The 12,279-nt window shown below is 35.9% G+C and overlaps 1 protein-coding gene across 3 annotated transcripts in view; it reads right to left on the bottom strand.

Moving 5' to 3' along the window:
• The window catches only part of CDH12 (cadherin 12), a 963,430-nt gene that overhangs the window by 94,756 nt on the left and 856,395 nt on the right, over positions 1-12,279 (bottom strand). For all 3 annotated transcript variants that reach the window (XM_035714925.2, XM_025436284.3, XM_025436285.3), the window contains one exon: positions 4,351-4,470. In XM_035714925.2, coding sequence (XP_035570818.1) covers positions 4,351-4,470 — 120 coding nt within the window. The remainder of the gene's footprint in view (positions 1-4,350; positions 4,471-12,279) is intronic.

Here is a 12,279-nt window from a genome sequence, read left to right as displayed (position 1 = left end):
GACAAAAAAAAAACTCTGGATAGGGATGGCAGTGGTGGTTGCACAACAATGTGAACGTTCCTGATGCCACTCAAACTGTACACTTAAAATGGTTAATATGGTAAATTTTATGTTACATGTATTTTATCACAACAAAAACATTTAAAGTTAAAAAACTGCTGAAGTAAAATGAATAATGACACTTTTTCAATTAGGGCTCAGATCATGTGGAAAAATAGAACACACCGTCACCACGTAATACACAACATACCAATATCTGGTTACCCAATTCAGACTAGTTTTTGAAATCATCTAGGGAACAACTTAAGTATTTTAAAAGGATTTTAAATGTAAATTAAGACATGAGGTCAATCATTTGTAGCCATATTTGTTTTCCTAAATCTATCATCAATACTATAGAGATGTCTAGCATCCCGATTCCACGCACTGGGTCAAACATAATGCCTATGTTTAATGTTTTATGTATTATGGATGTTTTGGGACCTCTGGGTGGCTCAGTGGTTGAGCGTCTGCCTTGGGCTCAGGGCGTGATCCCGGGGTCCTGGGATCGAGTCCCACGTCGGGCTCCCTGCATGGAGCCTGCTTCTCCCTCTGCCTGTGTCTCTGCCTCCCTCTGTGTCTCTCATAAATAAATAAATAAATAAACCTTTAAAAAATTATAGATGTTTTTCTACTGTATAAAAACATTAAGTATAAAATATGCATAATATAACATGCTAATATGACACATATTTTAATATTTTATAAATAATAAGTATGATGAGTATAAATGCGATTTAATGCCATAGATTTGGGGCACTTGAGTCTCAATTGGTTAAAAGTCCGATCAAGGGTTTGAGCTCAGGTCCTGAGATCAGGGTCCTGGGCTCACTGGGGAGTCCACTTGAGATTCTCTCACCCTCTAACCTTCCCCTTCTCTCCTGCCCTCTCTTTCTTTCTCTCTCAAATAAATAAAGAAATCTTTTTAAAAAATGTTTTATAGATTTATCACATCTGAGGCTTCAAAAATATTTAATAATCACTCAAAGTATATTTTTATGAACGTATGTGAATTTTAATTCACAGTAAATAATTTCACAGTTAAACCAAATAATTGCCAAATTAGCCAATTTTTAAGAGAACTACTATTTCTGAGCTTATTTGATACAACTAGCATCAAATTATACTGCTTACAAAAAAGCTTGCTGTATTCACTCGGATAGAGATGCTAGGAATGTTTGTCAAAAAGCAATATGACCAAGGAAATGTGTTTTATTTTCTCATTCCAAATGAATAATAAATGGCTATATTTATCTCTTCATAAATATTTAGGCCCCAGAAGTTCTGATGAGACTCTCCCTTTAAAAATTATTTTAAGTGTATTCTACATTCAAACGTGGAAAATTTTAGATAATATTAGTTTTTCATGCATTTTATTTAATAACGACAAAAGGAATCATAAAAGGAAGCTATATAGCTGGAACAAATGGATACTATTTCTGAGAAACTGCAATTATCCTTGATTTTTGATTTACTCTTATGTACCACAAGGTGATAAATTTGACAAAAAGTCTTCTTAATGGTCTCTGTGCATGAAGAACTAGTTATCATTCTATTAATGAAGTGCCTCATCATCCACTCTTTTCCTGTCTAGTGGTCTGAGGCATTGTTAGTATCAAGACTTCTGTCTCCAGTGAAAATCAATGCTTCAAAAAATCTATTTCATTGTTTATGCCAGAGTTGTTTCACCTTTAGTTCTAAATAATAAGCATTACATAAAACATAAATGCGTAGTTATTAAAGGCATAGTATGAATATCCACACTCTCCCGGAAGAGAATACTTTCTAAAGACGTTAGAACTCATCTAAAGTTGAAATTGAACCAGTAAAGCCAAGGGGACAGGAAGTGTTTCGACTGATGTAATTATTGTCCGTCTCGTATTAATTTCACTATAATGATTACATTCTTAATCTGTGCTCTATGCCTAAGTTCGTCTTTGTATGTTTTTCTCTTACTTTTCAGCTAGACACTGCCTACATCTACTGTCATTTCATCCCTATTAATTCCTTCATTTTTTTTTTTTAGTGTCAAGGTATTTTTTAATTGAATTTCAATTTGTCAACATATAACACCCAATGCTCTTCATCTTTCTTCTCCCACACTTACTCTGAGTGTGTAAACTCACCCATTCTATAGAATTAATCACAACGTCCCACTTAAGTGTACTCTAACACTGAATTCCCTCTCCACTTATCTCTACATACCTTCCTTTCTCTTTTTTCCACCTCCTCTGACTCTGAGAAGCACTTCTCAGAGGCTGGAGAGATCTAAGACACTATATTGCCCATACCTCTGTTTCTAGTTAGACTATCCATTATGGTCAAATTGCAAAAAAGATGGGTTAAACATAGAAGGAATAACCCAAAATGTTTTCATATGAAAAAAAGGTTTTATTATATTTTACATAATTTCCCTTCACTATTTGTCTATATATTCAGCCTGTTGTCCAAACCATCTTCATCCTTCTAGAATTTGGTGCCATTATAATTTTCTTTCCCCAAATTCTTTCCCCTACAATTTTTCCTTTTTTTTCTATAAATATGATTCCCCACTTAAGCGACAACTACCAAAGTTCCTTAACACTGATACTCCCAAATATCTTATCTTCATTGTCATACTTCTTGAGAATTACTCATATTGCAGGTGTAACTTCCCTATCATGCATTCAGTCTTAACATTTGACACCCTGGCTTTTGGTCTCTGACCCTCTTTCCAAACCAAAAGAACTTCTGTGTCCTTAACCTTTCTAGATTCCCATCTTAAAGGATTGATGCTGTCTGTCCCCATTACAAACTACTCTTTTTTAGGTTTACAAAAGGGAGCAATTTCCTGCCTTATTCCCATAACTTTTTGCAGACTTCTGTCCCTCTATGGGGTTAATGAGAACAGTAAGAAATGAGAGAATAGCAGGTTCGTTTGCAGGAAGTTTTCCACAGGTTCTCTGTTTCAACTTGATTGACTTTATGTGTCTAGGTGACATTAAAACATGGCTAATTATTAATTAACCTACATCTAATTGGTATTCCAGATTCTAGCACACGCTGATGGGGAAGTGTTACTTTTGAAATGGTTAGCCTATTTGCATATACGGTGTGAAATTAATCCTTTTCAACTTGATATCACTCTTTAAAAATTTACTCACAAATTGAAAAAAGTAACATTAGTCTAGTACGCTAACCATTTATTTCATTTTTTAAGCTAATGTAATGAATAATATTGAATTCAATATTCAATATCTTATAATGTACCATATAAGACCTTATAAAATAGCTGTCACTGTGGAGTTTTGTTTTAACTGTGTCATGGAACATCTATCTGATCACTGGTCAGCATGGCTGGATCTCATTAAAAACTATCTAGCATTCAAAAACCAGATTCTCTAGAACAGAGGGACCTCATTTTATTTGAAAGGGAATATAAAATCTTCTATGTGTGTAATATCCTGTCCTTTCTATACTTCCCAAAGATTCATATATATTTGGCCCTGAAAACTGCCATTCAAATGTTTTGACTTAAAAATGACACTAGCTTCAGGAGCTGGGTGGTTCAGTTGGTTAAGCATTTGCCTTTGGCTCAAATTATGATCCCAGGATGCTGGGATTGAGCCCCACACCTCTGCTCAGCAGGTTGCCTACTTCTCTCTCTTCCTCTATGGCTCCTCCTGCTTTCTCTCTCTCTCTCTCTCTCTCTCTTTCTCTCTCTCTCTCTCTCTCTCTCTCCTCTCTCTCTCTCTCTCTCTCTCTCAAAAAATAAATATTTTTTAAATGACACTAGCTTCAAAAGCATAGACCAGAAGAATTAGTGATCTGAGTGTTTCAAGTTTGCCAACCCTCTCCTCTCTTCTGCTAGAGGCAAAAGTCAGTATTAATCCCAATCAACTATCCATAATCCCTGATAAATACAGCAGTAGAAGCTCCGTGATGTTAACACATGTTGATAACACCCAAAACTGCATATAATTGAACCCATACAAGAAAATATGAAATAAAAAGCTATTTTATCCAGGAGAATAAAAAAAAAATAAAACATGCCCAGGCTTTTGAAAATTTAAAATAAATCATATGGGGAATCCCTAACTTGGGATTGGGACTTGACACATATATGTGAAATGGCCCACATTTACACAAAGCTCAATCCAGGGGAAACGGTTCTGCAGCCATGAGGTAAGTTCCTATATTCCTTTGCTTAATGTACAGCAAACAGAATTTTTACTGCATTTTTAGAATAGGTAAGTTCCCATGCCAAGATTTAATTAAAGTTTAAATATTTGAAAGGGGTGGTGATAATGTTGTCTCTAATAAAAAATTTACCTGTCTTGGGATCAATAGAGAAATAAGGTTGTCCCTGAAGAATGCTATAAACGACTCTGGCACTGTTTCCATAGGTCGGGTCATCCGCGTCTGTGGCCTTGACCTGGAGCACATATGCACCTGGAAAATAAGACAGGATGACTCTAGCATCTTTGTTTTACAGAGCTCAAGGTCATATCTTTTATCTGCTGGACTCCATTTGTCTTTGGAATTTGGCATTACTCAATGATTCTGTGAAAATATGATGCCACTGATAATGATGTAACTATTATAAGCAAAATGTTGAGCAACAATATAGCTGTTAGTGCAAATGATACATATTTTAAAAATCTATTTTAAAAGCTATGTGCGCTTTCCAGTAGCTAGATGATTGAACTGAAAGCCATCATGATAGCTTTATTGATTTGTACACCAAAGAACACATGACACTGCTTACATTAGCTCATCTGCTTACTATAGATGCTTTAATTTCATGATTAGGTTATCAATACAAAAGTTAAAAGGTTTGAAGTCTTACTGAACCTTAGAGGTCATAAGTAACTTGCACTGCTATTTAAAAATCAACAACTACAAGAAAGCATTAGGAAGACTTTACTTAGAACAGAATATTTGAGAAATTGAGGAACCAAAAACAATTGCAATTATAGCTACAGGAGCACCTCGAGGCTTCAAGGATTAACCTCAGGATTCAGTGACAAAGGAAAACATTGAAGACAATCCAAATTCTCCGCATCTTTTCTTGTGTTTTGACTAAGAAGTTAAAAGGCGATTTTTCTTGTATTTTTGTCTTATATATACATAGTCATAGTCTTTCTCTAAGAGCTTTGTGACTATGTCTAAATATCCTGTTCAGTATTACTATACTAAGTTGAGAACAAAGTAAAATCAAAATTACCAAGTTCAATATAAATAAAATCAATTCTGTTGCTGATGGCTAGAAGGAAATCTCTACTGAGCATAAAGGGGGTGATAAAACACCCAAAGTTACACAATGGACAGAATGCTCTGACTCTTGGAGGCATTGAAAGTAACCGCTCAATGTTGGGAACAAAGGATTTCTCCTTTCAATCATTTATTCATTCAAGCTTTTCCCTTAAGGCAGTACAAACGTGGAACAAACTAAATCTTAAAGGTTTACTTGCAAGCTGAGAGAATGAAATGTTTCTTCCCCTCTACCTTTTTGTCTGTTTGTTAGGATGGTAAGAAAAAAAAAAATAATGATAACTTTCAGTAGACATTCAATACGAAATAGCATTGACTAGGTATTCAATACCAAATGCTTTATCTTCAGAATGCTTTTGGTGAATTCTCACTATCTCAGGATATGAATGATAAGTTTTATTTCAACAATCTTTCCCAGGAAAGGAAACTTCTAGAAGGTAAGTAGGCAAACATTTTTGAGATGTCAAGAGTGATAGCATCCCTTATCATCCACCCTCACCATCATGAGCATCATTATCAATATTTGCATCATCATTAATAATTATTTCACAAATAGGCATTAAGGACCTATATTAAATGCTCATCAAAACGATGTTCTCCTTTATGTTCTAGGAACGAACAGATGAAAGACTAAATTCCCCTCTTCCCTCCTTTCTGTCACACAGTGATTTTTCTGGTATGACCTGGATCATTCCTATCACTGCATTACACATGTGCTGTATAGGCAAAGTCTACAAATATTAAATAATTCCCTAATCCTGGGCATAAATATTGTAGTTTAAAAGCTGTGGGTTGTTCTTCCCTAAGGATATATTTGAAGGAAAAGATGTTATATATCTACTAAGAAATGTTTACTCACAAATTTAATAAATTTTCACCTAATTCACACCATATGCTCAATAAGAGAGACAAAGATGAATAAGATAATATCTTCCCTTTTAGGGAATATTTCTTAATTCACTGCTTTAAATATATGAGTTTAAATTTTAAAAGTGATTGACATAGGACATTTAACAGCACTTTTGGAGGAAAATATTTTCCTCTATACTTAGGTAAGGTTCATATTAATATTATAAACAAAAATGTAAAAGGAAAGATATGATATTTTTCATCTTTGTATTTCTTATTGAGCATATAGTTATAGCAGCATTATTTACAAGATCCAGATTATGAAAGCAACCCCAAAGTCCATCAAATGAAGAATGGATGAAGAAGATATCTTTGTCTCTCACATACACACACAGGAATATTACTCAGCTATCAAAATGAATGAAATCTTGGCATTTGCAATGATGTGAATGGAGCTAGTGAGTATTAGGCTAAGCAACATAAATCAGAGAAACACAAACCCCATATGATTTCACGCATATGTGGAATTTAAGGAAAAAAATGAGCATAGGGAAAAAAGAGAAGGGAATGCAAGATACAGATTCTTAACTATTGAGAACAAACTGATGGTTACCAGGGGGGAGGTAGGTGGGGGATGGGTGAAATAGATAACGGGGATTAAGGAGCGCACTTGTGAGGAGCACCGGGTGCTGGACATAAGTTTTGAATCACTAGATTGTACATCTGAAACTAATATTACACTAGATGTGAACAGAAATTTAAATTAAAACTTTTTAAAAAATGAGTTCCCACTCAGTTACAGTAGAGATTATCTTTGGTTTAGAGAAAAAGTTATTCACAAAGAACCACATAAGTTATTTGAGAGTTCTTACATCTTCCTCTATAGGTTCTCACAGGAGCACAATTAAACATCAAATCAGCTTGTTTTGCTGGATGCTCCATGACTTTTTAAAGACTAATGCGAAGACAAAGGTTCCCTTCATTGGGAAGACTTGGTTAATCATCTGAAGCATGCAAATCCCAAAATACTACCTTCCGCAGCGCTTGGATAGCACAGCAGTTCCTGACTCTACTGAACACTGAGTATCCAAGAGGTGGAAGCAGGGAGTTACACCAGAGAGCGTGTTTAATGTGCAACAAGGAAACAACATGGTCAATGATGGCCACAAAGTGTGGCGTAGTCTGCTTGTATGTAGTAGTCCTCCTGGGATTTATTCTCTTACCACCCAAATTCAGGGACAACAACGTAACCCCTCCAAACCTGGGTGTGCAGAGAGAATGTAACCCACAGAGAAACCATTCCTATTACCCAGGTGGAGATGGAGTGTGGAATATGCACTTTAGAGTCCTGAGCCATTTATATTTCCCATTTGCTCTGACCAGTAGTCAATTCATTCATGTAATTTTTAATAATAATCACAGTAATCACTTAAACATTTATTTTGTAGCAACAGTTAAATTCTAAATTTTCAACACTCTCTCTACGTAAGATATAAGTCAATACATCTATAAGCACACATACATAGTAGAACAAGGAACAGAGTAAGTGAACATTGCTCGTTACAGAGCTGTGACCTGGAAAGAACAGTCACTAGGAGAAGTCTAGTTGATACAAACTGCAACTCTATAAGAGTTTCACTGAAATAAAATATTTCATAATTATAAATATAAAAAAATAAATATTTGTGAACTAGTATGAGAACCAATTTGGATATGATCTTTAGTGTACATGGATGTATTCGCCAATTCAATCAATCGCTCATCTATCAAATAGCCACTGATTTCCTCTAATATGCCCGGCACACTGAGCATGACGCTAGGGAAGCATGAGGAACAAGCTGAGAGGCCAAAATTCTCAAGAATGATATTTGGTCCAGAGGGGAATCAGAAAAGGAACCGATCCTGAAATAAACAAGTGTACAGATAGCCATACGTATACATACGTACGCATGATCTTCCATTCTGAGGAGTGCCAAGAAAGAAAATATCACTGTGTGAGGAAACAGGGAGTGACAACGCGAGGGACCTTATCTGGTGATCAAGGGAAAGCAACTTTTGGGAACTCTCATATATGTGGAGACTTGAACGCAGGGAGGGGTGTTGTTGGTTTGTTCATGAGAACTCATGCCACTCAGAAGCCCCAGAAGGTACAACAAGGCCCCGAGACCCTGAATTGCTGAATACACGCTCATTACTTTGAGAGAAGTCGTTAGAAATAATTAAACCACTCGGGGGTTGTGTGCGTGGTCTGACCATATGAGCTATATGTCTGAATTCTCAAGTTGGAATTAGTAAATCAAACTCTATGCCATTTATTAGTGTTTTCCACATAAATGAGAGAAAAATAAACATTAATTCACTTAATTCATGTGGGTAATTTGTCTCCCTTTAAAGGTTTTTTTTATACCCCTCCAACATCTATTTATCCTTATCTTATAACTGTCTACTTACCCTCTAACCTATATTTCAATTTTTATTTTCATGAACAAGGTGGAACTATTCACATATTCTTGAACCATACTTTACACATGATTATTTACATTATTTATATTAAACAATATATTGGGCAAGCATGTTATAAAAGCATATAACCATTATGAAAATAATAAAAGTTTATAATCATTATATTTAACCAATCTCCTTTCAGTGGACACTTCAGAGAATTTGTTTGTTGTTGTTGTTGTTGTTGTTTTTCCTATTATAAACACATCTGCAATTGGTAAGTTCCTACCACTGAGATAGCTGGGTCCAAAGGCATAGGAGTCAGACATGTCAATATATATTGTCAAGTTTACATTCCTGCCAACCTGGCATTTTTCCCAGTATTCTCATCAGTCTTCATTGTTCTTTGTAACTTTTTACATTGTGAGTGAGTTTAAACACCTTATGTTTACTGGTCATTTTTATGTTGCGTGCTTGGGTGTACATATATACACGGTATTCATATTCTTGACCCATTTTACCTTCATTGTCTATATCTATCTGTCCATCTATTAAAAGTGTATTTACTAGCTTATTTTGACTTTGTAGTCTTTTTTTTTCATTTTGTGATCCCTTTATGTGGTTTTCCTTTATGTATGTATGTGAATGGGTGTGGAGATGTAGGTATCCTTATCTCAAAAATATTCTATAAATGTGGCTCATGATACTCAGTGGTTTTAATTAATGTCTTCTTCCTAATTATCCAACAGGCATATGAGTTCTGGAACCTAGAGCAGATGGGCCAGCTGGCTCTCTCTTTTTTAATTTTATTATTTTATTTTACTTTATTTTACTATTTTATTTTATTTTATTTTATTTTATTTTATTTTATTATTTTGCTGGCTCTCCTAATGCAACCACAATAGCTTACTTCTGCTCACATGTAGGTCATGTGATAGTCATACTCTAATTATCTGATTTCCTTCAGATTAATAATATCAACAAGGATGAATTTTTAAAAAAATAATCTCACACAGTGCCTGCATCTTACAATGAAAGAATTGAAGCCCAGGAATGTTAAAATCATTCTTGTTGACTTTATTTTTATTTATTTATTTTTAAGGATTTTATTTATTTATTCATGAGAGACACAGAGGGAGGCAGAGACACAGGCAGATGGAGCCTGATGCGGGATTCGGTCCCAGGATCCTGGGATCACAACCTGAGCCCAAGGCAGATGCTCAACCACTGAGCCACCCAGGTGTCCCTCTTGTTGACTCTAAAAGACACTCATACAAAATGGTAGAGGTGGAAGTAGAACTGAGCCTGAACTCATGATTTCTGCCCAAGTAGACTAACTTGCTGATTGACTCATTCCTTCTTTCAATCAACAAGTGTTCAGAACCACACACAATATTCCAGGTATTACTCTTAACCATAAAAAGCAATGTGTTGCATGACTTTATTCTGGCAAATGGCACCTCCACCATAATAGTTTTATAGTCTATGCATTTTTACACTCGGGTATAAAAAAATTTGCTAGAAATATGTTGAAAATATAAACAGATAATGGGGTGCCTGGGTGGCTCAGTCCGTTAACTGTCCGACTCTTGATTTTGGGTCAGGTCATAATCTCAGGGTCCTGGGATGGAGTCCTGCTCTGTGTTCAGCAGGGAATCTGCTTGAGATTCTCTTTCTGCCTCTCCCTCTGCCCATCCTCCTGCTTGTGCTCTCCATCTGTCTTTCTTTAAAATAAACAAATAAATCTTTAAAAAAAGAAAGAAAAATAAGTGAGTTATATTTAACATGTGGCTTCTCTAAAATCTTTTTTTAATTCCCTAGATGTATAAAAATAGTCTATTCATTGAAAATGTCCTTTCCTTTTTATCATCCCCTGCAACTGTCTCAACTGGTTTGGCTCCTCACTTTCAAAATTGCAAGGCTGCATGGCATCCTAACTTTTCCCTCCTCTAGCTCCTTTCGCACAGACTTATTGTCCCATAACATAAGGTTGATCATGTTGCTCCACTTCATTAAAAAATAAGTTATTTTTTAAAAGGGCCTAAAGGGTTTCTATTCCTACTGAAAGAAAAATCACCTAAACTCATTTGCATGACAGGAACCAGTTTCAGAATCTCTGTGGTTTAGTTTCTGACCCTGCTGCCAGAGACCCCATATGGAGCCGGTACGTACTCAGTTACTATGGAGCCAAGGCTCTTTCATGGCTCTGTATTCTTGCCCAAGTGACCCTGCCACCTGGAGCTCTTTTTACATCCAGGTTGCCATGACATAAGTCCCAAATAATGCTCACTGGTTGGATACATACAATACTGGTATGAACGTACAAAAGACACACATACCATATATACCATAGTCTATCTATGGCCTTTAGGGTAATTTTTGACACTACATTGTGAGTTTCATTTAACTTGAATTTCTAAACTACATCACTGTTCTCACTTAAGAAAGCAGAACCAAAATGAATGACCTTACATTAGAAAAAAAAAAAAAATCACATAAAAGCAAGATTTAGCCACAATATGAAATGCATACCCAAAGGGAGTTAATATAAGATTTTTTTTTTCTGAATGATTTTAACCCTCCTCGAGACCCAAATATAAGTCAGGAAAGACAGACAAATCCTATCAAGAGAGACATAAAATTTTCTTTCAACTTTTGCCTTATGTATGCATTGCATTAGAAAGGTGCAGAATGAGAAATACACAGACATTTCTTTCCAAATAGGACTGGGAAATAAATGTACATTTTATTACATAAAAAAGACATTAAGCAGCAGAGAATGTAAAGCAGAAGGGTTTTCAGGATCAAGTCAGAGAGCGCACGTAAGAGATCCTACGAAGGAATAGGATACTATGACACGTTGGAACATGAAGTCTGCGAAAGCTAGGCTAATTATAAAGTAAAAATAAGCACAGATGCACAGCAGGTGAGTTTAGTCTTTAAAGCAACTAGGTCTTTAACCTATCTTGCATTCGACCTTTCTGCACTACTCAGGAACACTTGGCTCTCAGCTTCCTTCTATGGATTCTTGTCTGCATTTGCCCCTTGAAGTTGTAAATGGCTCCTCTAGCCTCCTTACCTTCCACAAGGGCTGCAGATAAAGCTTTTACAAGGATCACCGAGAACAGCAACACCTGGGCCTCCACCAGGAAATCTAATTTAAATTTATTTATTTATTTATTTATTTATTTATTTAGTGTGCCACTATCAGAAAGTTGTAGTCTTTGTAGATGAGTCCGATGAGCCAAGTTCTACACAATTCCGCCAATTAGGAGAGACTGCATTGCATGCCATTGTGGCTACTGTTTTTTTAAAAGATTTTATTTATTCATGAGAGACACAGAGAGAGAGGCAGAGACACAGGCAGAGGGAGAAGCAGGCTCCCCACAAAGATCCTGATGCCGGACTCAATCCCAGGACCCCAGGGGTCACGACCTGAGCTGAAGGCAGATGCCCAACCAGGCGTCCCGACCATTGTGATTATTGTTTTTGCTTCTGGAGACCTAAAGCCTATGTTCAAATCCTACGTTGACCACTAGCCAACTGGGTGACTTCAAGCTAACTACTCAGCCTCTCCATTTAAGTATCGTCCTATGAAGAGAAAGTAAGAAATAGTGAACGTCTTCCGGCAGCATTAAATGAGTTGATATTGATAAAGAAATTATAAGTCTTCCACATAGTATGTGCTATTTAAGT

Source organism: Canis lupus, chromosome 4 (genome assembly GCF_003254725.2).
Source record: "Canis lupus dingo isolate Sandy chromosome 4, ASM325472v2, whole genome shotgun sequence".
NCBI classification, from domain to species: Eukaryota; Metazoa; Chordata; class Mammalia; order Carnivora; family Canidae; genus Canis; species Canis lupus.
The sequence above is the reverse complement of the archived record's forward strand: the minus strand, read 5'-3'. Positions and strand labels throughout refer to the sequence as shown.